Source organism: Paroedura picta, chromosome 15, assembly GCF_049243985.1.
Source record: "Paroedura picta isolate Pp20150507F chromosome 15, Ppicta_v3.0, whole genome shotgun sequence".
NCBI classification, from domain to species: Eukaryota; Metazoa; Chordata; class Lepidosauria; order Squamata; family Gekkonidae; genus Paroedura; species Paroedura picta.
The window spans coordinates 8,967,634-8,994,558 of NC_135383.1; the positions used below are offsets into that span (position 1 = coordinate 8,967,634).

The 26,925-nt window shown below is 51.1% G+C and overlaps 2 protein-coding genes across 4 annotated transcripts in view; both read right to left on the reverse strand.

Annotated features, from left to right (window-relative positions):
* The window catches only part of PLEKHG5 (pleckstrin homology and RhoGEF domain containing G5), a 68,103-nt gene extending 55,015 nt beyond the window's left edge, over positions 1-13,088 (reverse strand). The window contains exon 1 of one of the 3 annotated variants that reach the window (XM_077312760.1): positions 12,592-13,088. In XM_077312760.1, the coding sequence (XP_077168875.1) occupies positions 12,592-12,658 (67 nt within the window). In that variant the 5' untranslated portion in view covers positions 12,659-13,088. Of the gene's footprint in view, positions 1-2,790; positions 3,201-12,591 lie in introns of those variants that run through there. The other 2 variants (XM_077312758.1, XM_077312761.1) reach the window with 2 other exon arrangements.
* Positions 13,089-16,307: 3,219 nt separating this feature from the next.
* On the reverse strand, positions 16,308-26,351 carry NOL9 (nucleolar protein 9). The gene is made up of 12 exons (XM_077312765.1): positions 26,024-26,351; positions 25,181-25,403; positions 23,995-24,122; positions 23,394-23,532; positions 22,769-22,865; positions 21,961-22,058; positions 21,519-21,680; positions 21,067-21,346; positions 19,845-19,956; positions 18,998-19,175; positions 17,983-18,116; positions 16,308-16,612 (listed from the first exon to the last, which is right to left on the reverse strand). The coding sequence occupies exons 1-12, from the start codon at positions 26,318-26,320 to the stop codon at positions 16,496-16,498; spliced, it is 1,965 nt and encodes a 654-aa protein (XP_077168880.1). The 5' UTR covers positions 26,321-26,351; the 3' UTR covers positions 16,308-16,495.
* Positions 26,352-26,925: the final 574 nt, after the last annotated feature.

Genomic DNA, 26,925 nt, shown 5'->3' on the forward strand with positions numbered 1-26,925 from the left:
GAGCTATAGGAACAAAGAAAAGGCAGCAACGTCTTGGTCAGCTTGCAACCTCTGCCAGACGACACCCACCTCTAGCCGCTGCCTGCCGTCACCACCAACAAAGGATCTCCAGTCACTGTTTACATCCCTGGCGATTTTTCTCGCCAGCCCCACCCACCAACTCTCCCACACAGCCTTTCTCAACCTTCATACCCTTGAGAAACCTCTGAAGCGTTCTTCAGGCTTCAAGGAACCCCAGAAGTGGCACAATCGTGCTGAATAGAGATGGGAAGCAGAGCTGGGGACACGCCCACCTGGGGCCCCTTCCCTTCCCACCCCCTCCAGGCCCATCATTGGCCATTTTGGGAGGGGTGTGTGGGTCGACATGACCATGACATGACCACATATAGGTAAAGGTAAAGGTATCCCCTGTGCAAGCACCGGGTCGTGTCTGACCCTTGGGGTGACGCCCTCCAGCGTTTTCATGGCAGACTCAATACGGGGTGGTTTGCCAGTGCCTTCCCCAGTCATTACCGTTTACCCCCCAGCAAGCTGGGGACTCATTTTACCGACCTCGGAAGGATGGAAGGCTGAGTCAACTTTGAGCCGGCTGCTGGGATTGAACTCCCAGCCTCATGGGCAGAGCTTCAGATGGCTGCCTTACCACTCTGCGCCACAAGAGGCTCTTTACACATGGTCATATCACCCAATAAAACTTTAACACATTTCAAAAATATATTAAAAATTTACTCCCACCCATGTGGGAAGCTCTTACAGGGTTGTCAAGAAGAAGAAGAAAAAGAAGAAGAAGAAGAAGAAGAGGAAGAGAAAGAGAAAGAGAAAGAGAAAGAGAAAGAGGAAGAGGAAGAAGAAGAAGAAGAAGGAAGAAGAAGAAGAAGAAGAAGAAGAAGAAGAAGAAGAAGAAGAAGGAAGAAGGAAGAAGGAAGAAAGAGAAGAAGAGTTGGTTCTTATATGCCACTTTTCTCTCTCAGAAGGTGTCTCAAAGGCCAGGTTGAAAGACTCCAGGTATCAGCCATGGCATCTGGACACAGCCCGGCCTCTTTCCTTTGTCCCTCAAGACGGTCAAGAGAAATATGCATGTTTGAAAGCCGCCCATCCCACGCGTTGAAATTATCCCCCCTCCCCTCCCCAAACAATGAAGTCTCTATCCAGCTCGGGGTCACTTCTGGCCCTGGCTGCTTGGTAACTGTCTCCCCATTGGCTGCCTGGCAAGGCCAAATTATCATTGCAGTTGACCTATTATGAATAGCAACGGAAGTGAGTGAGGAATTCTTTCGGCTGGAGGAAACCAACCAGAGAAAGCTTTCCCAAACGGAGGGGGAAACAAGGAAATCCAGGGGCACCCCTGGGATCAAGCCACACGTTGAGGCTGAGACCCTGGAGCCAAGCTACTGTAACGGGGTTGCCAACCTCCAGGCCGTGGCTGGAGATCACCTGCTATTACAGCCTATCTCCGGGGGACATTGATCAGTTCCCCTGGAGGCGATGGCCACTTTGGAAGGTCAACTCCATAGCATCGTATCCCATTACAGCCACTCCCCTCCCAAAACTCTACCCTCTTCAGGACCCAAAATCTCCAGGTATTTCCTAGCCTGAAATTGGCAACTCCACACTGGAAGGATTGAATGCTGTTTTCCAAACCAAGGTAAGGATTGCCTTGGAGAACATATTTTTAAGAGGGTTACCCTGCCTGAATACAAGTGTATTGGCCTAGCTGCCTGTTACGCTTTCCACGTCTGCCCCAAAGGCTTTCAATCCCGGAGCATTGCCAGCGCTGGGCAGCTTGGGCCATTCAGGGCAGGGCTGCAATTCAGGACCTGCTGAGCATCCATTCCTGCCCCCCTCCCCCAAAAGCCAGCAGGAGGCTCCCTTGGAGCTGTTTGCCAGCTCTTCAACTGTGCTGCCAACCCACCACGGATGAGCATCCGTCACAGCGAGTGGTGCGTTTACCAAACAGAGAAGCCGCACAGCTAAATATTTGTGCGAAGTTAAGGGGCTGAGAGGAACTTTCAGCCGCTGGCTGTCCAACGCGCGAATGAAACGACAGCCAAAAGCAGCTCACTGGGGCTTCCCAAGAAGAGGACTGGCGTTATGATCCTGGCTGGTTTGTTTTCAACCCCCTTCCTAATATTCCCCAGCATAGCGGTAGCCTTTTGGTGGGTACGTCCCCCTGCCAAAGCATTCATTGTCTATGTAGTCTGGAGATGAGCTGTAATTCTGGGGGATCCCCAGGTCTCAGCTGGGGATTGGCATCCCGACTTGGCCCCTGGCGTTGAGAATCATTACTACCATCACAGCCATGGGCTACAGTTTTGAGAGAGCCATCCAAACAGCTAGGAAAGCGTACCCTCGTGCAAAAAACGATGTGCCCAGAAACACACTTAATTTCATTGAGGGATATGCTTGTCATCTCGGGCAACCAACACCTCTTTTTCTCTTTTCCCGTCCTGTCGAAAACAAATCCTGCACTGGGCCCCTTCTCTAATCGCTCAAACCTCTGGCTCAGCACCCACAACCTTCGCTATCCCTTTGTCCATTTACTAAATCTACCACTTTGTTTAAAGAAATTGTAAAAACGTTTGGCCCGGTCATAAAACAAACTCTGGAAAAAAAAGAGAGAAAGAGAGAAAAGAAAAGCAACTTCTCGGGGCGGAAATAAATTATCTGCACTTAAAATATTTGCATAGTTTCGCGGTTGGCTGCGGGAAGCGGGGAGGGCAGATGGATGCGAGCGTCCCGAGCATCTGACTTCATCCCTGAAGACTTCCGCAGGCACGGAATCTGACCTACCCTCCAGATCGCTGGCCACGTCTGCCGCCTGGTTCCAGGAGAAGCGCTCCACCGTGCTGTCGTCCAGCCCGATCGTATCCGTGGGGAGGGTCTCCAGCTCATAAGCCCCCCTTTTCTTCCAGTACAGAAACATGCTGCAGGGAGGCCCGGAAGAGTCTCAGACGTTCGGCTTTGCTCTACCGGTTGAGGGCCGGGCGGAGTTTAGGCCCTTGCTCTTAATGGCCCAAATGGGTTTCCACCTTATCCCCCGACCCAAGTGCCCTTTGCGGCTCTGCCACCAGCCAGCGAGGCTTCAACCTTGAGGAGCAGGTTCCAACAGAGGCCCGGACAAGCGGCGTATTCATCCTGCCGGACAGGAGGTTTCTGGGACAGCAAAGCTCTTCGAAGAAACTGGCCAATGTTCTCCGCACCAAAGCCGGACAAAGGGCCTTTCTTTGGCCTCCTACAGACATTTTACAAATTTTGCTTTCCATCATTTATGAAAGAGATCTCAGCCAAGGATACAAGACATAGTTATGGTGGGCTTTAAATAAAAGCCGGGGGGCGGGGAGGAGGGATGGGGGACTTGCCAGACAGCAAGGAAATAAGACTGTTCAGCAGCTTTGCTCTTGACAATGAGATTTCAGAAGCAAAAGGAGGATGTCGCCCGGCCAGAGAGACACAGGCGAGCGTCATCTCGGCTCCAGGAGTTAGATTTGAGTCCTGTAGCGTATCAGAAACCAACAAGGTTCGGGGAGGGCGGGGGCGGTATAAGCTTTCAAGAGTTAACACTGCCTTCATCAGAGACAAGAAGGAATGGGCAAAGGTGGGAGGGCTGTTGCAGAGAAGGAAGCCAGGAGGCAATGGCACAATGCAACATGGAATCAGCTTGACCAGAGCAGGGGAGGAGAAACACTTCAGGACAAAGTCTTGTTGGGCTTAGACCTAGTTCTTCTGGGCTTGGACCTAGGTCTTCTGGGCTTGAACCTAGGTCTTCTGGGCTTGGACCTAGCTCTTCTGGGCTTGAACCTAGTTCTTCTGGGCTTGAACCTAGTTCTTCTGAGCTTGAACCTAGCTCTTCTGGGCTTGAACCTAGACTCACATTTGCCTCTGCAGAGTGCATCTATTTGGAAACAGCAGCCTGCCTGCCTCCTCCCAGGGGAGCCAGGCATGTCTGGGGGGCTTCCCCCTTTCTGCCCTCTCTCCTAAGCAGAAAGAAACAGACACAGTGGGGCTATGCAAGGCAGAGAAGGGGACTCAGCCCTTCAGCCTCCATGCTACAGGAATATTTTTTTTTCAAAGACCCCAGTGAATGTCCCTTCCAGCTGGCCGCAACTCTCATGACGGAGTGGTCCGTTTTATTGAGCTCCGAGCCCGAAAGAAGGAAATGCTCCATCAGTCTTTCAGAAGCATTTCGCACCTGAGGAGAAAGGTCAGCCGGTCCCTCTCTAGACTAAACAGAACAATGGATGACACACACATGCTCATCCGCCTGTGCAAACTCCTTTTGATTTCCAGCTTGCCGTGCCTTCTCCAGGAAGAGCGGGCTGCTTACTAAACACTCCCTCCCTTGGCTCCTCGGGCGCACAGCCCTCATGGGCGTTAACAGGACAGGGTTTGCAAAACAGGGACGCTGTGCCTTCAACTTTCTGGCAGGCTTCTTGGAAGCTGACCCGCCTCAGTCCTCAAAGGCGAAAGGTAGCAGCCAGATTCCAGAAGGTGGGGCTGCAAGAAGCCCACCCGGTCCTTGAAAGGATGCCTCTCTGTCTCCCCAGCCACAGTCACACCCTTCGCCTGCCCCCAGGCCTGGCTTCGGACCTTCCAGCGGCTCCAGAGGAATTTTCCCTCCTTCCCCAACCACCTTCAGATCCCTTTCCCGGTCGGCTGCGTTGCAGACCTGTTCCACTCTGCAGGACGGGCTCCTGGCTCGCCGCCCCGCAGACGGCTGAAGATTCATCTCCGGCCAACTAGTTTTTCCATGAGCTTCGCTCAGCTGCCAAAGCGTCCCAAAATCCTTGGCAATTCAGCCTGTCTTTCGTTGGTTGCACGAAATTCCATTTGTTTGGCTGGTCTTTCGGGGACTGATGCTCCGTTGCACTCAAAGCTATGGGCAATAGCTGGGGTCAGAGCACAGGAAGCTACGTCAAGATGGAGGAAGGGACTCCTTTTACTGAGCAGCCCTGGAGCCCGTTCCCATAGCCTTCACCATTTATAACCAACTGCTGCAAAAACAGGACTCCGTTTTATCCTAATGCAGGATATCAAATTTCATCGGTACTGTCGGGGACAGACTGCAGGTTCATCCTTCATGGGCAGGGCAGAAATGACAATGTAAGTGAAACGGCATGTTCACCACATTCGGTTCACACCCCCCCCCCCCCAAGTCTCACGGCATGATGGCTGAAATTGCCAAGAGCACACCCTGTGCTGAACATAATCGGTCGGGGTTGATTTTTTTACCGCAGCCGTCCTTACAACAGTTTCCACGTTAAGCCCAGTTTAGCCAAATTTTCAGCCCGTTTACCTTTTCTTCCCGTTTGGCGTAGTGGTCAAAAGTGACGGCTTCTAGGTTTGATTCAGGTTTGATTCATCCAGGTCGGACCACCGGTCAAAGGAGAAGAAGAAGAAGAAGAGTTGGTTCTTATATGCCGCTTTTCTCTACCCGAAGGAGGTTCAAAGCGGCTTACAGTCGCCTTCCCATTCCTCTCCCCACAACAGACACCCTGTGGGGTGGGTGAGGCTGAGAGAGCCCTGATATCACTGCCCGGTCAGAACAGTTTTATCAGTGCCATGGCGAGCCCAAGGTCACCCAGCTGGCTGCATGTGGGGGAGCGCAGAATTGAACCCGGCTCGCCAGATTAGAAGTCCGCACTCCTAACCCCTGCACCAAAAGGAGGAAGAGCATGCATAACTGGGCCGGTGTCTGCGGCTTCACGTTTGTGGCTTCATTGATCCCTTTCCTACTGAACTCACAAAAGGTCATTGGACAGCAGAATCAACATGAGAGGCACCCTGTGTCTTTTGCCACCGGAGCATTTAAAAAGTGTTTTCCCCCTTTCCCCAAAAATCTTACACGGAGGAGCTGCTTTCCCCGCTCCCCTGCCCGAAGCCCCGCCCTTCGCTCACACCTGCCTGGGCAGGTGCCCCAGGAGAGCAGCACCCGCGCCAAGGCCTGCCACAAACAGCCAACCTGATTGCAAGGCCGGGGATGCTCCGGTTTGAACTGCACAATGAAACCTGGGGAAAAAAAGGGGGGGACACAACAGAAAGCATCATTTTCGGGGGCCAGACAAAGTGCAGAGCCTCACTTTTCGGAAGCTACCCGAGCGGGAGATTCTGCACTGCCTCCAACCGCAGCAGCCGATGCAAGAAAACTCACTCACCTCTCTCCGCCAGGAGGCCCAAATCCCCAGGAATTGCTAAACTAGACCCCATTCCTAAACCAGAGATTCTGTCCTCCACTGCAACCGAGGCAATGCACACACTTCTCTCTGGGAAACCCTTTCCGAAACCCAAACCTAAAACTCTCCATTGAATCTCTGCTGGAGTTCTCAACACTCTTCCCCACTCCCAGTCCAGAAATTAAAAATTTACCACCACCCCCAAAGACGCACACCAAGTTCCAGGCCAGGAAGCCTTGCTGGAGGGGGGGGGGAGTTCATTTTAAACACCTAAATCGCTCCCAGTCTGGGCTCCGGCTCAGCCACCGAGGCGGGAACGTAAGCAGAGCTCAACCTCCCGTTTCTTCAGGGCTTCGGGAGGCGAGGTTCAATCCCAGCCTTGCAGGATAACTATGCAGCTCCTTCAAGCCAGTAAAACCGAAGGATAGCTTTGCTTGAACAGCAGAGTCATCCTGTCCTCCCCCCACCCCTTGGATTTGGGGAAGGAGATCCACTTGGCAGGCAAGAGCACCAGACTTTAGCCTGGAACCGAAGCGCTGGCTGCAGCCGTCACGGATTTCACAGCGTCTCTACCCGGATGAACGGAAATTCTGACGAGGCTGCGGTGTTCTACATCAAGCGGGGAGGAAGGGTCAGGAAAAAATATAGAACCGAGAAAGTCAGCATGACTAGCAAGCCAGTGATCATTCCCAGGGCTTTGGAGGGACCGAAAGAGCGGCTAAGTCAGCCCTTTTCTCACCAACAAGCCACCAACTAGCCCCCGTTCCCAGATTTGCTCATAGCAGAGTTTTATTCCGTGAAACACAGCAAGAGACGCATGAAGACACGTTGAGATGCCTCCTAGCGAATTAGACCCCTGGTTCATCAATGTCGGTATTGTCCACCCAGGCTGGCAGCTGCTCTCCAGAGTTTCAGGCAGAGGGTCTTTCATGTCTCCTACTCCCAAGGTCCTTTTAACTGGGGGTGCCGGGGATTGAACCTGGGACTTCTGTATGGCAAGCCGAGCCACAGTCTTTCCTGGACATGCTTCAGTGATGAAGGCCCCTGGGTTTTGGCCACTATGTGACTCATCTACTTACTACCTGGTCTTTTCAACTGGAGAGGCTAGAAACTGGACCCGGGAAATTCCCTGTGCAAAGGAGATGTTCTGCCACTGAGATGCAACACTTTTCACAAGACTACATGAGGCTGCTATACAGATTGGTGTAGAATCACAAAATCAGAGAATCATAGAGTTGGAAGGGACCTCGTGGGTCATCTAGTCCAACCCCCTGCACTGTGCAGGACACTCACAACCCTCTGGCTCATCCACTGTAACCTGCTGCCCCCTTAAGCCTTAAAAAATGCTGTCATTTGTTCTGATCGGCAGCCACTCCCCAAGGTCTGGGGTCTTTCAGATCACCTGCTCAGTTTAGCTAGAGAGGCTGAGGGTTGCTGGGAGGGGCGGGGTATAAACCAAAGGATAAAATAAATATATATCAATGTAAATTGAACAAAACCTTTGACCTTCTGTGTGCAAAGCAGACGTCCTACCACAAGGCCTTAAACGTTGGATTAGACGTACTCATACGATGAGAGATCGATCACTAGACAGGAGAGGACCCCACACAAACCCATGCTATTTCCACTGGTGAAAATAGGATGGGAGCAAAACTGGAAGCTCCTCTCCACCCCATGGCTATTCCTGAACAAGGGCTATTTAAGGTGAATCCCCCTTAATGGACACACCTGTGACCTGGCCCACGTTGGGCATATCGTGCATTCTGCAGCTAGAGTAAGACCCCTCTCCCCCCCCCCATGCCTGCTCCTTCTCTGAATCTCTGGCCCTGTGGGTGACACCTTCTTTAAGGAAAAATAAATCTGGGAGAAAAGAATCACGGCCAGATCCCCAGGAGCTTCCTGGTATTAGCACCCCGGGCTCCGAAGGCCCACGCTGGTCCTCTGCTCCTAGCCCAGCTGTCTCTCCGAGAGGATGCAGCCCTTGCTTTCAGATCTGCTTTCCCCACCTTTAGGGCAAAAGTTGAAAGCCAGCTGTGCAGAAAAGGGAGGGGGCGCAGCCGAGGAGGAGGCGGTGCGCGTCTGCACATACAGCTGTGCCAGGACCCTGGAGAACTTGCGTGAGAAGTCCGGCCGCAGAACCCTTCAAGTTTTCCCCCTGCCTGTTAAACCTAAATGGGGGGGGGGGGAATGGGCCAGCCCTCCATGATGAGCGACAGGGCCCTGCTTGGCATCTTGCTGTAAATTACACTCCTGAAGCAAACCAAATTCCCCTTTCCCTGTCAAGGGTCTGTTTTCTAAAGGGCATCTGACTCCAGAGGGAACCCTAAGAGCACGAACCGTTGCTTCCATGTCTTTTCAACTTGCATGCCCTATTTCCCGCCCCCATGCAGCTCAAAGCTGGCATAGCCCCAGGGCCATCATTACGGCAACAATTAGAGCTGAACTGGGGGGGGAGCAGGGGGGGGAGAAATTGTACTGTTAGCATCATGTAAATTCCAAGCTTCTTCTCTGCCCAAAACTGTTTTCTGCCTCTGGAGGTCCAGCTTCTTTTGCCAGACTTCTCTTGCCAAAGTAGCCGTCAGCTAGAGCTGCCCTATCACCGAATTCTGCTGGAGGATTCTTACTGGGGATCTGAACTCAGGGCTTGTCTGGCGTTACAAGCAGAAGGCCATGCTAGTTTTCAAGATCTGCCCTCTCTGCTGAAGAGAGGCAGATCTGGAAGGCCCGTGTGGTGCTACGGCTAGAGGACACCCACCCACACGCACACGCACACACGTCAACCATGCAGATCTCTAGGTGTCTTTGCTCTCTACCAGCCTGGCCTACTTTGCAGGGTTGCTGTAAAGAAAAAGTAGGGGGGAAGGAGAAACAATATTGTCAGCTTCCAGTTGTTGGCTGGTGATCCCCTGGGATCACAAGGGATCAGTTTGCCGGGAGAAGATGGTCACTCTGGGAAATCTGGCATTCTGTCTTGAAGTCCCTCCCCTTCCCAACTCCTGCCCTCAAGCTCCGCCCCCAAAATCTCCTGGCATTTCCCAACCTGGAGCTGGCAACTATATATATCTGATCTCCGTGGAAGAAGAGTGAGTGTGTGTGTTGGAGGGGATCAGAGAGATAAATTTGACTTTGCCTCATTAGATCTTTTGAAGTTTCCCTACACGCACACACACACCCCTCTGCCCTGCTCTGGAGCCTTCTGGTCAGGCACGTACAAGAGATCTTCCATGGATCGGGCCCCGGAGTAGCAGACGAGGCACTATTTGGCCAACACCAGAAGTCTTGGGCCAAAGAATAAAAATGGGCGTGGAAAAAACAACACCCACCAACATTTAAGGGCAGTTCCATTCCCGAGGCACGAAAACCCAGCAGAAACTCCCTATAATAGGAAAAAAGACTCGGGCGGATAAGCAAAGAGTTTTCCAGCCGGATAATCTGTCAGCGTCTCCTCTGCTTGCTTTTCAAACATCACGTGGCTCTGAACGGTTTGTTGTTTTGTCTGTGCCGCTTGCCAAAAAAGTAGCGAGGTTTTTTCAAAAGAAAAATCACCGGCCCCTCCTGCTTCCGGCCGAGCATCGCAAAAATATCACAGGCCGCATACTTGCTTGTGTACATCACCCAAGAGTGCGTGTGTGTGCAAGGGATCTCAACCCCCCACCCCCACCCCCTAAGCCAGGGTTATTCAACCTGTGGTCCTCCAGATGTTCATGGACTACAATTCCCACGAGCCCCTGCCAGTGTTTGCTGTCAGGGGCTCGCGGGAATTGTAGTCCATGAACATCTGGAGGACCACAGGTTGACTCCCCCTGCCCTAAGCCATTCACCAGACCAACTGGGAAAAGACCACAGTGCATGTTCAAAAGTGGCCTGTTACGTTCTGGGAGCTGACTAAGGGGATCTCAGTAAGGGGATCTCAGTACTTGCAGACCCACTTGAGTCTGCAAGTACTTTTGAAAGAAGACCAGGTTTTAAAATCTAGCAAGGCGCTAGACAGCACTGGCTTATTCACCTGAACCTTGTGGCCTTTCGACTAGCACAGGTCTCTTTCCCTTTTCCCGGCAGGTACAGCAGTTGCTCAGCCCATGCTGCCTGCATGGTGGTTTCCGCACCAGGGTGAGTGGCAGAAGACCCGGGGCGGAGGGCACAAAGGGCTCCACCCAAGCTATTCTTGCCACTCCCCTAGAATCACAGAATAATAGAGTTGGAAGGGACCTCATGGGTCATCTAGTCCAACCCCCTATGCAGGTCACTAGTTTGTTATTTTTATCAAGCGGTTTACACCAGAAGGTGTGGTTATAGATGCACAAGGGTTAAAAAGAGCCCTTTGACCCTCTCTCAAGGTACAGATTGTGCATATTGAGGAGGGATACCCAGTAAGCCTCTAAGAGTGACATTCAGCTTGGGGGAATTCCCTTTGCTCACATCTAACCTTGAGATCCTTCTCCGATCCACAGGGCTGTTTCTAGCCACAGGATTCTAACTTCTATCAAATCAGACCTTTGCTCTGTCAAAGTCAGCGTTGCTTCTTCTGACTGGCAGTGGTCCTCCAGGGTCTTCCAACAAATTCTTAAGTTATTTAGCCTGTTCTGTATTTATTTATTTGCTTGATTTTTACACATACACCTTTTCCCCCCAATGGATGTCACAGGGCATACCTTTCCTCTTGAAGCCTCACGGCCGGGACTGGGCTGGCCTACCTAGCAATCCACACAGCTTCAAACACCCTCGATTATCCCTGAATGAACTCAGTACAAAATTTAAGAGCTATTTGTTGGGCCTGCCCAGCCCCATCATGGCTTTCATGTTCAAGACAAGCCAAAACGTTACCGCTCTGTAAAGCTTGGGGGTTGGGAAAACATCCACCGATTTATATTTTCTGGCCCTGCATCTGTCTTCTGTTAGATTAACTCGCTTGATTATTTTACAGGTTTACTTCCAATTTTACATTTGTAACCAGCGTAAATATCCAGTCATCTCGGAGATGGTGTGTATAGGACAGGCAGGACAGAAATATTCTAAATAAATAAGCCATGGTCCATGTGAGACAGCTTTTAAAGCAGGGAAGGGCAAGCTCTATTTCAGCCTCACGTGCAGTGGCTCAAAAACACCCAGAGAGCTGTTGGCCTCTCCCTCTTTCTAAACAGCCTGGGTGGGCTTACTTTGGCCTAGGGGAGCTCAGCTTCTATTTCTGCTCAGCCACAAAGTTCACCAGGAGACCTCAGGTGAGTCACAGCCCAACTGGAATGTCCTGAGTTCCAGGTGGAATACAGGTGGAGAATCACAGAATACTGAGGAGCTTGTGGGGAGGATGAAACAGAGGATGGACACCATCTCTGGAGCTTCAGCCTCCCACCAAGGATAACTCTTTGCCAGTCGGAACAGAATGGAATGGGAAATCGCTGAAATACAAGTTATTACAGCACTAAGAACCACGGAATCTCCAGGACTCGATAGGGATATTGGTTTCTTGTCTCACTCCATATGCTAACTTGCATTCTTAAGAATCCCCCAGAAAGGCCAAATGTCCCCTGTATTTTAATTTCTCTCTTATTTGGAATAATTGATTTGAATGCGTAGATTGTAATATCATTATGACTTTTATAATGCAGTGTAGTTTGGAATGGGGTGCTGATATGTTTTTCTCTGGTCTGCAAACAGAGGAGAGAGCCAAATGCTCAACTTCAGAAAAGATGATGCCCTAAGATGTTTCCATGCTTGAGAGGAGAGGAAAGAGGGTCTCAGCTAATTGCCAGGAGCAACTGATTATATATTCTCCAATGTAGACACCTTTATTGAACCCAAGATGTTTCCCATGCAATTCAATCTCAGGTGAATACAAAAAAAAATCTACTTTTTTCCTGTTTCTCTCTGTAATCTCTTCACCATTTTCATGATGTTCTATGTTCATTTCCACTCACACTTTGTCTAGAAGGACGCACTGATTGCTTCCATGCCATGACATTGCATCTGAGGAAGCACACATGCACATGGAAGCTCACACCTTGAATAAAACTTAGTTGGTCTCAAAGGTGCCCCTGGATGCAAAATTTGTTCTCTCCACGTTTAGTAGGCCTTGGCCACAAGGCATCTGGCCGTACCCCACCCAGGGCCTGAATCCTCAGTCACCAGCATCAGTACCAAAGTCCTCCTGGGATCAGCTTCTTTATAATCCCCATTACTGCCTGAGCAAGCCAACAATCGGGGATAGGCTTTGCTGTTCATTTCTGCAGGAGAAATGCGCTGCCTTTTACGTGGAACGCAAGAAAGTGCCTCTGCTTGGGCCACACGCGCTGATAAACTAGATACCCATTCTACGCGATACAGATTTAGGAGTCCCAAGAAAGGACCCGCTCCCTGGAAGTGGAATTCCCCAACCTCCCCCTCCCACAGGCTTCATTGCCCAAGAGAAGTCCGCTTTACTTACGCATCCCCAAGCGTAGATTGAGCCAGCTGCGAGGGGGGGACCCGTACTTGGTCAGGGCCGAATTCATAGCCTCGCCTATCACCGAGCAGGAGGAGGCGGCGGTCCGGTCAGCCGAGGACGTGACGGTGCCACGGAGGTCTTTGCCCCATTCGAAATCCACGCCGACGGAGCCGGGACGAGCCGCCGGCAGGACGGAGCTCCCCTTAGAAAGGAGAGCCTTTCCACTCTGCTCCGCTTTCCAATTCCGGTGCCAAATTCAGGCACAAGAGCACTCTGTCTGGCTCCAGCGCTTCCACGCTAAAGACAAGAGGCGAAGGAAGGTCCACTGGGCCTCTGTCGGGTCACGCCTCTGCCTGTCCAGGCCTTCCCCGGGCAGTGCGCGTTTCAGACCCGGCTTGCTAGGGCTGTCTGCTTCGTGCGCTTTCCCCCAGTCTGGATTCTCCGCTCTGCTTCTGCTCTCGCTCCCCAGCCTGGGCCTTCCCCTTTCCTGGCAGCCTGCCACCTGCTTTCCCCCGACGGACCCAAGCGTCACCACCATCCTTGGCTCTCACCAGGTAAAGACATCAGCGGCCTCGTTTCTCCGCCTTGGAGCCTGCCCGGTCGGTCTCCCCTGGCAAATCTCTCCCCCCCCCAGCCCCACTCAGACACACTCTGGGACCACAGCGGCACATACAGAAAACCCAGCCAGGGAAGCAGAGTCCCTTAGAAAAACTCAAGCGACAGGCCACTGAGCATTGGGGAGGCAACAGGATGGGTTGCCACAGCAACCGGCTACTCAAAACAACCAGGGAAGCATCGTTGCACCCCTCGGCTCATCCCCTCCCTCCCCGTGCAGCCGCTTCAGAGCTGAGGCTTATTCGGCTTTGACAACTCTGAATGCCTGTGGCTGGAAAGACAGCCCCCAGCCAAAAGAGCAGGGGTGAAGGGGAGAGAGCTGGAATAATAATTATTACATTTATACCCTGCTGTTCCCGGGAGGTTTAGGGCGGCTTACAAGGGTTGAACAACATAAGCAGGACATTGAATATTAGGTGTTTATTAAAAATAAAGCAACTACGTTGGTTTCTCCCAGCCTCCTTCCTTGAGTGAGAAAGAAGGAGCAATAAATTTATTCAGATGACATTTTGTTGGATGGGTGGGGGGGGGGGGATAGGCAGAGGAGCCAGGAACCAGAAGTTGATTCGAGGCAGGAGCAAGGAGAGGGGTTACAAAGATGGGGGCCAGCTAGCCCCATTTGGTTTGGACTTTGCCTATGGTGGCAGTAGAAGCAGAGTTGGCTTTTATACCCCGCTTTTCACTACCTGAAGGAGTCTCGACGCGGCTTACAATCGCCTTCCCTTTCTCTTCCTACAACAGACGCCCTGTGAGGGAGGTGGGATGGACAGAGCTCTGACAGAACTGCTCTGCAAGAACAGCTCTAACAGGACTGCGACTAGCCCAAGGCCACCCCACTGGATGCTTGCAGAGGAGTGGGGAATCAAGTCCAGTTCTCCAGGATAGAGACCCAACTGGGTCCAAACTGGGCAGCCCACACGGCCTTGCGAACAGCACCGGGTCCCAGCCATCAAGAGGCCCTCCAGAACTTTCCCAGGATGTTAAAGGGCTAATCTTGCCTGGCCCCGGGTTGTGCCTCAGGATTCTGAAATACCCATTTAAAAACACACACATCTCCTCCGACTTGACATTTCACATGAGATGCACCCCCCCTCCACCTCTGCACTGCACAGATGGCCCCCATATTTATTTTAGCCACTGTTCAGGGGAGATGGTCTGCCAAAGCTTTTTCTGGGCTGCCAGACTTGGCCATATGGGGAGAATTAAGAACAGACTAAGCCAGTTTTAACCCTTCCAGCGGCGGCAGCACAGCATATGCCGGCCTGGCCCCAGAAGAGCTTTCGGCCGCCTGCCCCAATATCGCTCCTCCCGCTCCCCGCAAGCCAAGTTTCCCAGTTTCGGTCACTGTCCAAGGACAATAAAGAGCTACGGAAACTGGTTGATTTCCCAAAGAAACAGACGAGAGGGCTTGGGAGATTCTAAATCATCCGGAGCTTTGAGGTAGCTGTCCATAGAGGAGAAGGAATCCTCGGCCGGCCCGGGGAGGTTTAGGCCACAAGGTTTGCACATCAAATACAGAGACACTGAGGGTTGCTTCACACAGCTGCGAGCGCTGCGGGGACGTGACTCTGACGGCTGCATGCATTTGCAAGCTGGAAAGACACCATCTGGCTCAGTGGGCAATCTCTGGCCGGCCAATCTCGACTTTCAGCCCGACAGCCAAAAAACTCTGCCTCTCACGCTGGGCGCTTTGTTAAGTCAAGGCTCCCGACAAGAAAGTTTGTTGCGTTAATATGAAGATACGTGACAGCGTGATTTTGCCAGTTTGTTGGAAATTGCTGGCCAAAGGACTGTAAATAGATCGATTGCTACGAAGACCCATGATTAAAGAACACGTGGGGAGTCTAAGAAACCTTATTTGGGATGGTTTCCCCATTCCAAAGAACTCCGAAACAGCAGGAACAAAAACCATGATGCTCCTGGGTTTGGTGCACCAGCCGGCAGGCACTTCCTGCCGGGCTCCACAAATTGTAAAACGGGCAATGCATCTTGGAAGGCTCCCTTGGCAGGGCTACAGGAGATGCTATTGCCTAAAGGCATGCACCGAGCCACTTGTGACCAGCTGCATGTCAAAGCACAAGCTCACAGGCTTTTCGACTAGCACTAGAACAGGGGGTGGCCAAACCGTGGCTCTCCAGATGTCCAAGGACTACAATGACCATGAGCCCCTGCCAGGGACTGGCAGGGGCTCATGGTCATTGTAGTCCTTGGACATCTGGAGAGCCACGGTTTGGCCACCTCTAACTGCAGCCCCACCTCCCTCACAGGGTGTCTGTTGTGGGGAGTGGAAGGGAAGGCAATTGGAAGCCACTTTGAGACTCCTTTGGGTAGAGAAAAGCGGCGTATAAGAACCAACTCTTTTTCTTCTTACCAAGCTGCTATCCCGCAACTCTGACAGGCTTGTACCAGCCCGAGCCAGTCCTGTTTTGCTTTGATCAGAGCCAAAACCTGTTCTCTGCCTAAAAGACAAACACAGTTGAGGCATAAAAGCAGCCCGGATGCTCCTCTGGTTAGATTCTTTCACAGATGCCCCATCGGGGAATAAACGGCCCACTTGCAAGGACTGTTTCTAATGAAAACCTTGTCAGCTCGCGTTGGTCTTTCTCAATGCACAATGGCACCTCCTGATGCCAGCATTCTTTGAGAAACCAGGCAGAGCCCTCTCGAGACAATCAACTGGGTAGTCAACCTGTAGTCCTCCAGATGTTCATGGACTACAATTCCCATGAGCCCCTGCCAGCGTCTGCTGGCAGGGGTTCATGGGAATTGTAGCCCATGAACATCTGGAGGACCACAGGTTGACTACCCCTGCACCAAGGGCTTTCAAAACGCCCAAGCTGATGGACTCTCTGAAGGGATGGTGCTCCCCCTGCTGGAAGCAAATATATAAAACAAAAAAACAGAAAAAAGGGTATTGTGTTTCTCCCTCTCTGGCAGAAGGAAGGGAAAAGTCAACGTTAACTGGTCCGGACTCTCAAAAAGGGACCTGATCAAACAAAGAACTCCGGAAGGGATGCAGCAAGAAGAGTCAACGTTTCACTGGCAGCTCTTGGGTGCGATCCGGGTACCCAGGAGCACAAAGGGAGCCTGATGCCAATGAGTTTACACCAAGTGTTTTAATATTTTAATAATTAGAAAAAAAACACAATATAAGAAAAACTCAGTGGACTGGTGTGAGACTATCAGCTGTGGATGCTGCCACGTCACTCCAGTGGGAAGGAGGTCTCCCCCTAAGGAACTGGCCGAGGTCTCCAAACCAGTCCTTGCTGGCAAGGCTGCAGAAAAGAGCTTATGGCCGAGTATGCTCTCTCCTCTTGAGATGCTTTTTCATTTTCAGTTTTCCAGCACCCAAAATGCCATAGTTGTACTCTGACGTAATGTATGGAATCTCCCCTTCGATTCCCGGCTGGAAGAAAAAAGGGAAGGAGGACCGTGTTATTGTCCGGGTCACTTCTCTCCCTACTCACACCCCTCGGCAAACGCTGCCAAGAGACTAACTGAATTCCTAAAGTGAAAACGCTGGAAGACATAGAGGGAGACAGTCCAAGTTGAGTAATGGGACATGGCGAATGTTGAGAATTCAGCCCGGGCCGGGGCCTTTTCGGTCCTGGCCCCTACCTGGTGGAATGAGCTCCCGGAAGATCTCAGGGCCCTGACAGAGCTGGGTCAGTTCTGCAGGACCTGTAAGATGGTCCAGGCGCTTGGCTGAGACCAGGATATGGACATAAATATCACCTAGGCCACTCCTTTAAGCCAAGACACCCCTTTGTTGGTCGGTTGCAAGATGTACTTAAAAAGATGTACTTAATTATTAACTCTGTAGATGATGCGGTTATTGGGTTGTCTTATATTTTTGGTGTGGTTTTAATATTTTTGTAAATTCTCATGAGAAGCCGGGAGTGGCAGGATAAAACTTGCAAATATAAACAGACACAAATAATGAATGGTGTACAGAAGACAAGGAAAAGATTAACAGAACTTGGTCCGCAAAATGACACAGGTGCAAGGGATTGACCCAGAGAAGTCCTTTTCCATGCCAGGCACAATTAGGGCATGGAATCCGTTGCCACACGATGTCGTGAGGGTCACTGGTTTAGACGGCTTTAAGGGAGGATTAGAAGCACTCACTAAGGACAAAAAGACTCTCATGGGCTGTTAGCCATGACAGGCCAATGGAACCTCCCTGAGCTCGGACGGAGTGATGCTTCTGGCCCTCAGATGTGGAGGACGAGTGACCAGGAAGCTGTTGTCTTGTGGCCTGCTTAGGAGTTTCTCTGCGCATGTAAGGTTTGCAACCAGGCACTTTTCCCTTACCGCTGCTCATGGCACCTCAAACCACTGCACGGGTTATGGCTGTGACACTGCAATTCATATCTGAAAACCCTGCAAGTTTGACAATTAAAGAGCTAACAGAAGGCAAGCAGGATTCTGGATTCGTTTCTCGGCACCTCCCACATCCTGGATGAGGAAAGAACTTAATTCCCAGGACTCCTGAAGAACTGCTGCCTGCCAGTCCCAGATTGAAATGGCCCGATGGTTATTCCCATTATAAACAACATGTACTTTTACCCATTGCTAGGCATATTTTGCACTATTGGTGGTGGGGGGGGGGGGGTGGGATTCATAGCTTGTACTCAAGGCCATCCAAACTAGGCAACAGACCAAATTCTGCCTCCCTGTGTTAAATTACACAAGCCGAGAAAAATCACATGTTCTGCGGACTCCCCAGTCTGTACTTTCTTATGTTCAGCTACTGGGTGCCCAACTTATTCTTACTTGGTTCAGGAACACGCAGTTAGGAATGGGGATGTTTCCAATTAGCAAACAATTCACCGATCGTAAATTCTCGGGTGCTACTGGGGTCAGGATATGATAGAGTTTCTTGTCCATGTCCACCCCTCGAACAATTCCTGTAAACCAGAAAAGGCGACATGTTACAACCGTCATTAAGTTATTTAAGAAAGGGAGCAGCATTAGCAAACACAAACATTTAGGGGAAAAAATTCTGAACTGCTAAAAATACATTGCAACCGTAGAAATCAGAATTCAAATTCACTCTGGGAGCCGCAGGAGAACTAATCCATCTAGTTCAATAAAGATAAAATTCCACTCGCGCTCTTATTCTTATTCAGCATTCGCTCCGCAAAATGTGAACAAGCCAATTCAATGCACATCAGATAAAGAGCTACTAAGCCCTGAGTTGAGCCAGAAAACCACACACCTGATGGCTGGAAGCTAAGCTCAAAGCTCCCTTTTGTCTCCAAACTTTCAGCAGCTAGAGCTCGCAGACCATTGACAACTATCTCCCATCAAAAATTAGAAAGCAGCGTGGGAGAAAAAGCAGCTGAATGAACAACGTCGAGCAGCTACGTGTCCGCATGCAGAGAAATCCATGCAATCTCGTCTGCAGGAGAGAACTCCAGATATTGGGGGCTCCATGAACATGCTCATCAGTTCACCGCTGGCAGTTTATTTTTCAGACCAGCGAGAGCCCCCTCCCCACCCCTTCTTTGGAGCCTGAGAAGGGTCATGGCCTTCCCTGACCTCAGTGACAGCCGACAGGATCTATTCAATCATGAGCCCCTGCAGTGGTACTGGGCCCCAGAAACTCTCTACGTGAGATCTTGCAGGCTGAGACCAGCTGAAATTTGCAGAGCGCTGACTGGTGTTGGACACTTTATTTCTGGAATTATTCCCATGCACAGAGTTGACTGCTCTAATCTCACATGAAACCACGAGTCTAAAATACCGAGACAAAATGCAGTAGCAAGACTGCCCTCGTGCCGCTTACCGAAGCCCATGCAATCGCAGATGGGCGTCTGCGTTAATAAGACTGGCCCGTCGGCTTTACACTGGACCTCATCCGGTAGCCGGCAGAGGCCGACCCAGCTGGCGTTGACGGAATAGAGTATGTGGGCGGGGGCAACGTCTGTATGAATAACCTTGATGGAGACGGCACTGAAGGGGACCTAGGGGGAAAACAAATAAAGGAAACCCGTAAGTCTATCTTCAGACAGAAACATTGTTTCGTAAAAGAAACACAATGGAAGCTAGTCTGACAGGCTAGCCAAGAATGACAGCTCTACTTGACAGGCATATAATACGGCCCGCTGGAGAAACAGCAGGGGAGTGGACAGCTCAGTGGCAAAGCACATGCCTGGGACAGAAAAGCTGCCGATTCAATGCTCAGCACCAGCAATCAAAAAGACAGCTCCATCTTGTGCTGCTGGCTGCTCCCGTAGACACCCTGAGAACCCAAAGGCAGTTCTGGAATGGAAGGAGACTAATATACTGGAAGTGCTACTGTTGAGTGTGAGTTTTGACCCAGGACATAAAAGTAAACACCAGAAGGAAGCTCAACCTCCCACAACAACATTTGAACTCCCCCCTGGTTATTTAAATTTTTAAATCCAGCGATCCAAGACTAGCGATCGTCTTATATCGCTAGACCAGGCTTTCTCAACCAGGCTTTTGTGAATACTGATTTAATTTGTTAAACATTTATTGGATGATACCACCACCACCACGCATGTACAAGCTTAGGAAAGATCTCAATTTTGAACCCTGGCTGATTACCTAAGTCCTCTGTAGCTGCAATCTCACCCCCAAAATCCTGTTCAGTAAGCCTTGCATTTTACCTGATAGGGTACCAAGCTGTGCAAAGGAAGCACCAGGTCCATGTCGGAGGGCTGCAACTGGCCCAGGTAGGCTAGGACAGCCATGTCCCGGAGGACGCTGCTGTGGGTCCGCCTGGGAGAGAAAGACAAAACTCAGCAGTGACTGGAGCGTGCTCACTGTAAGCAGAGTATGTGCCACAGGTCTGAAATGCACATAAGCGTTCACGTTCTCAGTTCACCTTCAGAATCAGAACAAGAAGAAGAGTTGGTTCTTATATGCTGTTTTTCTCTACCTGAAGGAGGCTCAAAGCAGCTTACAGTCGCCTTCCCATTCCTCTCCCCACAACAGACACCGTGTGGGGGGGGGGGGTGAGGCTGAGAGAGCCCTGATATCACTGCTCGGTCAGAACAGTTTTATCAGTGCCGTGATGAGCCCAAGGTCACTCAGCTGGTTGCATGTGGGAGAGTGCAGAATCGAACCCAGCATGCCAGATTAGAAGTCCGCACTCCTAACCACTACACCAAACTGGCTCTCCTACACCAAACTGGCTGAAAACAGTCCTGTTATAATGCCCATCAGGAGTCAGTGCATTAACAGAGGCTGGTCTGCAGCAAGTGAGAATTGCACAAACGTTTCCTTGTATTTTCTTCGTCCCAAGTGGACGGGCGGGCTACTGACCGTGCTGTAGGCTAAGAACTTCTCTGTACCAACATGCAAGGCTGCATCAGCCAACATCTCGACTCTGAAAGAGCGTCTCTGTTCTGCTGCCCGCTGTTTACAACTCTGAGGCTGCTTCCAACACGATCGCTGTGGGATGGGAGCTCACGGAGGCCTGGCCCTCAGCCACACGGCCGGAGGTAATGCTTGAAGCCTGAAGAGACAGCGATGAGGGCAGCTCAGGCACTGGAAGGAGCTGCAACAAAGACTCCCACGTGGTCTGAGGCTTCCAACATTACCACATTGATGTGGGTGGCTCTTTCCCACCCTGCTGAGATCATGCTGGAATAGCTCAGCTTGGCTAATCTCTCATGAAATTGGACATCAGCTCTCACTGGCAGTCTTCAAGCAAAGGTCAGATACACACTTTTCTTGGATGCTTTAGGATGCTCTGGGCTGATCCTGCGTTGAGCAGGGGTTGGACTAGATGGCCTGTCTGGCCCCTTCCAACTCTATGATTCTATGACTTAAAACTTGCTTGTGCTTAATATAAAGGTGTTTCCTCCACCTTCAGTTGTCACTTACCCATCACCAGCAACCCCTGCCCCGGGAAACTCGGGCTGAACACACAGCAGTTTGTGCTCAGAATGTGGTGGGTGGAAGTCTCCTTGGGCCAAGTCCGCTGACCCATTCGCCAGGCTCTTGCCACGGAGGGGCCCTTTGCCTTTTGTGTGCAAGCCTGCGGAGCTGACGGTATACTCTGGGGAAAGCTGGGGCATGTCTTTGAAGCCCTCTGCACTGATCTGAACAATGTGACTAGGAGACAGCAGCCGAATAATGTCGATCAGAAGCAGCAGCCCGGCACCTACGAAGCACGGGGGAAAAAATAAGGGCAGGTGTTGGGGAACTGGCGTGGCTTGCAAGATCCAAATCCTGTAGCTTATACAGAAGTGGGCAGGAGACGGGAGTGCAAAACTCCCCCTCTGAAGAATAGGGCATGCCCACTGCCAGCACATTCCCTGGACCGACACGCTTACCTTTCACCCATCCCATGGTGTTGATGACCAGAGGCACATCTCTCTCATAGGCACCGAACACATACTTCAGTGAATCGAGATATCTTTCGGTTTCCTGTTCACAGCTGGTTTCACCAAAGTAGACCATTTTGTGGGGCGTACGCAGGTGAGTGAACGGCGGCCCTGTTATGAAGCAGACCGGATGGAACTGCAGGCACTCAAAAGCCGAGTTAAATTAAAACACAGAACCAAGACTACGGCGCCAGCCCCGGCCCCTCAAGTGCAAGTGGCAACTGGCTTTCCTCCGTTGCACCAGCAAAGCAATGGCTTCCCCCGTGTTTGTTTCATCTCTCGCAGAAAGGCTGACGCTCCAAAGGGCAGCTTTGCTCACTGCTGAGAACAAACAAGGGGCAAAGCATTTACGCATTTGACACACTTCTGCAAACCACTTCAAAGCACATACCCAGAAATGGCTCCGTCACATTAATTAGCGAAATACAGCCAGGGGGCGTGAACTCTGTCTGTCCCAGATCGCATTCCAAAAATTCAATGCAGGGAAGGCTATGTTTAAAAAAATAAGAGAGAGAGAGAGAGAATAAATTTGAAGAGGATCGCTTCATCTACAAAGGAAAGAAAACACAATTTGAACAGGCTAAAGATTAGTTTCCTCTTTTGGTCAGAATCTCCTGACGACAAGCAGCAGGATGGCTTGGCTGTTACAATGGTGGCTCAACAACCTAACCTGTTCCCTGCTTTCCAGTCTCTGAGCAAGTGCTACAGGTACAGAGCTGTTACTGACAAGACGGGTGAGGTACCAACAGACAATCAAAGCTAGCTTCCGATGCCTGACTGCTAAGACTAAACACAGTGACTGCCATTTCTTTCATTTCAACTGCAAAGGAGAGAGGAACTTGGGGAGGGGGGAGAGAAGGGGGCAAGTCCTGGCCTGTGATCCATCACAAATAGGGTTTGCCAGATCTGTGGTAGGGAATGGGGAAGTAGGGCTGACAGATGCAGGTGAGGAAACTCTTGGGAGATTTGGGGATGGGGCCTGGGGAGGACAGGATCTCAGTGGGGCACAGTACCATAAAGTCAGTCCCCCTAAGGCATCCAGGGGACTGAACTATGTAGCCTGAAGACGCAGTGCAATTCTGGGGGATCCTCAGGTCCCACCTGGAGGCTGGCATCCCTAACCACAAGTTACTCGCAGAGCTTATCATTAACATGCAAAACAAGCTCATAAACTTTACAGCATGGGGACAGTCACTCACCGGTTCAGCAGAAGATTAATCAGGTATCTGTTAAACGTGGACTTCCCAACACTTTTGGGGCCACAAACTAGAATGATGGGGCAGCCTTCATCTTCCTCTGAAGACCAAAAAGACAGATTCCAAATTGTATCATCCCTGGGAAGTGACACTTCCTCTACATCTACAACTCACATTTAGAAAGCGTTCACAAACGTACATACAAACACAGCAGTAATTGACACGGAAACCTTACAAATGTTAATGTGTGCGCGCAGAAAGGACTGTCAAAGTCACGGTTGACTTATGGCAAAGCTGTATGCCCTTAAAACAAGGGCCGTCCATCACCTTCTGTCTCTACGTAGCAACCTGAACTAGGCCTCCCATCCAAATACTTATCAAGGCTGATGGCGCTTAGCTTTCGAGGATGAGACCACACAAGCCTGGGACATCCACGTCAGAACACAGAGGTAAACATGACTATGTTATCTTCAATACATGCGCTCCTATTTCAGGTTTGGCATCAGAAAGGCAAAGTTGATCCAAGTGCTTGATGTGGCACTGTTCCCACTAACAGGGAGAACTTTATATTATGCTTTGACTGACCCCACCACATTTTGATTACACCTGAATGCTTTAAGCCACTCACCCTGGCACGCTCGGACCAACTGTCCAATGGCTGAAAGCGAGCTCTCCGACAAGAGCAGGCCGTTCTCTGGATCCTGCCTCCCAAGGCTGATAGAAGCAAAAACCGCGTCTTCAGGGATGAAACGGGGAACTTTATGCCTCTGGGGATGAAGAAGCATTCCTCTGAGAAAGGTTTCAGCGAAAAAACAAAACATCTTCTCCCCTGAGAGAGCCCTGATATCACTGCTCGGTCAGAACAGCTTTATCAGTGCTGTGGCGAGCCCAAGGTCACCCAGCTGGCTGCATGTGGAGGAGTGGGGAATCAAACCCAGCTCGCCAGATCAGAAGTCTGCACTCCTAACCACGACACCAAACAGTCTCCTTCTCTCTCTTAAAATCAAGATAAATTCCAACCATCATGAGAAGCATGCAGACATAAAAGGGCTTGATTCTGCTGAAATACACACAATTACTATTCTGAAGGGGAATATTTCCAAATAGAAATGATACCTTACCCAAACAGATGTTACTTTGCCACAGTATAACCAAAGCTGCCTGCAATTGGTTTTCACATTTGAATAACTGCCATTGTGTAAAAAAAGTAGGAAGACAATGGAACTTACCTTTGCGCTGAAAACATGGGAAAACTCTGAGTGGCTGAGAATGAACCTTGTCACCTGAGTGTCCAGGCGTTCCAACAGAACCATGGAACACTGCGGAACAAAGCTTTTCATCAGCTTGATTCTTGCAGCTGGAAAGAAGACAAGGGATGAAGCCATAAACCAGGGGTAGTCAAACTGCGGCCCTCCAGATGTCCATGGACTACAATTCCCAGGAGCCCCCTGCCAGCATTCGCTGGCAGGGGGCTCCTGGGAATTGTAGTCCATGGACATCTGGAGGGCCGCAGTTTGACTACCCCTGCCATAAACCAAGTGGAAAATGAAGGCAGCAAAAGTTTGTACAAACATGCAGCCCTGGCAGGGCCCCTGCACTCCCATCAGGACCAGCAGCCTTAGCATAGACAATTTGGGCTGGTAGGATCTCAAGGAAGGGGACTCTCCCAGTCTTCTTAACGCCCCCATTCATATCCTATACTAATTCTAAGGGATTTGAGGCACCCCACCTTCATTCTCACCACAAGAGAATGGGCTGAGAGACAGCAGCTTGTCCAAAGTCATCAAGTAATTTTTAAAGCTGAATATTCCACACTGTGTCACACTAGCTCTCACCCAATAATCCAAAGAAAATTCCTGGTTGATTCCAGGACCTCACATATCGAAAGCGCCTATCTTGTGAAAAGCCACATAACATTTTAACTGGCAATGCTTAGGGTTTTTTTTTAAAAGCTATTTGTAACCTGCCTCATGATCCAGTGTCTGATTGGCAGGTTCCAGGATTTAAACATTCGAGTAAATAATCAGCACCAAATTCAGCCTTAGCACAGCTGACCCCTCCCCAGCTTAGTAACCATAATGCCAGCAGCTTTTACAATGCTTGAACTGACACTAGTCTCCTCTCTTAATTGCTTTAGGATGCTTTGGGCTTATCCTGCGTTGAGCAGGGGGTTGGACTAGATGGCCTGTATGGCCCCTTCCAACTCTATGATTCTATGATTCTAATTGGGCTGCCTAAAACCAAAGTAGCCCACGCCAGATAAACTGTTTTCAGATAAATGGGATTCAAATAGTAAAAAAACCTGAGCACAGGGCCTAGCCTTGCCTATTTGCAGCCTGATGTTCAGAGACATTCCTGGCACCTCTCCACAAACCTGCTCCCTCTCACAAAAGGTTCTTAGCCCGTGCTACTTACCCCGTGGCACAAGGTGAGCTCTCAGGATGGACCTGGCCTCCGCCTTCATCTCTTTCTTGGATTTTTCTGACTCCTTATAGGCGACGGCTTCAATGGAGAGTGCACAGTGCGTATGGGGGGAAAAGAGGTTGTACGGGGGCTGTTCAGGAGCGATGTTGAACCCAAACACTCGCACAGACCCATAGAGGCACGTCAAGCAACACTTTCCGTTAAACGTCAGAGACTGGGGAAGAAGAGAAACAAGAAGTGGGGTGAGGACGGCTAAGGGAGCTGGAAAAGGCCAACAGTTACTGAAGGAGTCTAAGCTACGGAGGTGTATTGTTCGCAAACACAGCTTTTGTTTTCAATGCTTTTTTCAGCAGTGGAATAATTTTAAACAGAGGGTTTTTTCTTGCCAATGAGCCTCCTTGAAACTGTGAGCCTTCAGGACATTGCATATGAAATAACTGGAAAAAAAATGAAATGAACTCTGTTTAAAAATTATCCCACTGATGAAGACTGAATTGAAAACGGGAAATTGAAATATTGTACATATCCGGAACCCGTTTTGGTTATTTTCAACACATAGACATGATGCAAAGACCTATTAAAATATAATCCACATTTTTTTTTCAACTAGAAGAAGTGAATCCGGTATTCACATTCATCAACATAAAAAAAGTGAAACTTCTGAACCTGGAATGAGACTGGCCCTATTTTGCACCTCCCCCTGAAGCCAGCTGGGTGACCGTGGGCTCGTCACAGTCCTGATGGCGCCGTTCACCCAGAGCTCTCCCAGCCCCACCTCCCCCGGGGGTCTGTGGCAGGGAAAGGAAGGGAAGGTGATCGCCAGCCCCGTCGTACCTGCCCTGGCGGCAGCAGCACCACCACGCCGCCTGCCGCGGCCTCCACGGCCGTGCGGGGCTCCTCCTGCGGCGCCTTCACCAGGCCGGCGGCCACGAAGGAGGCGGCGAAGTCGCTCCACCCGTCCGCCCCGCCGCTGGCCGGAGGGCCACACGCAGCCCCGGGCGCCGGAGGAGGAGGGGGGCGGCGGCGCCTCGGCAGCCTCCGCCGCCGCTTGCGGAGCTGGACGGCGGCGGGACGGCGACTCGCCATCGCGGCCACCATAGCCGCGCCGCGGTCTCCACGGCGACTTCTCATCGCAGCGTTCTCGCGAGAGGAAGAGGCGCCGGGGGCGCTCTAGGAATCGAGGAGGATGATAGAGCTCGCCTTAGGGAACGCGGTTTTTTCGTGCGCGCGCGCCGCACTTCCGGGTGTGTCCCGCCTTCCCCCTTCGAGACCGCGTCTAAAGCGCTGGGATGAGTGGCGGAAATGACGGGCTGGGAGCCACGCCCCCCCTGCTCAGGTCCCTCCTGCGGTTGCCAGCTCCAGTTAGCGCCTGGAGAGCTCCCGGAACAAATCAGTCTCTTTGAGAGGCACGGCTGTTTTGGAGGCTCTGGGCATTATACTCCACTGAGGCCAAGCCCCTCCCCCCTTCCCAGGCCCCACCCCCAGATCTCCAGGCCTTTGGCAGCCCTCTGTCCCTCCCCAATGCTCTGCCCACAGGAGTCTCCCAATGCATCGTCGACTAAAGTTGGGTTTCATGACTTCTTTGTAATGATTCTTAAAACGCTGCAAGCCGGCTTGAAGGAGGGGCAGGTAGAAGGGACTCCTTATCCGGGCAGGCCACCGGCCGCCCTAGCCTGCCTCTCTGGTTCGGTCTCCATCTCCAGCCTTTGCTCTGGAACTGCAGCAGCAGCAGCCTC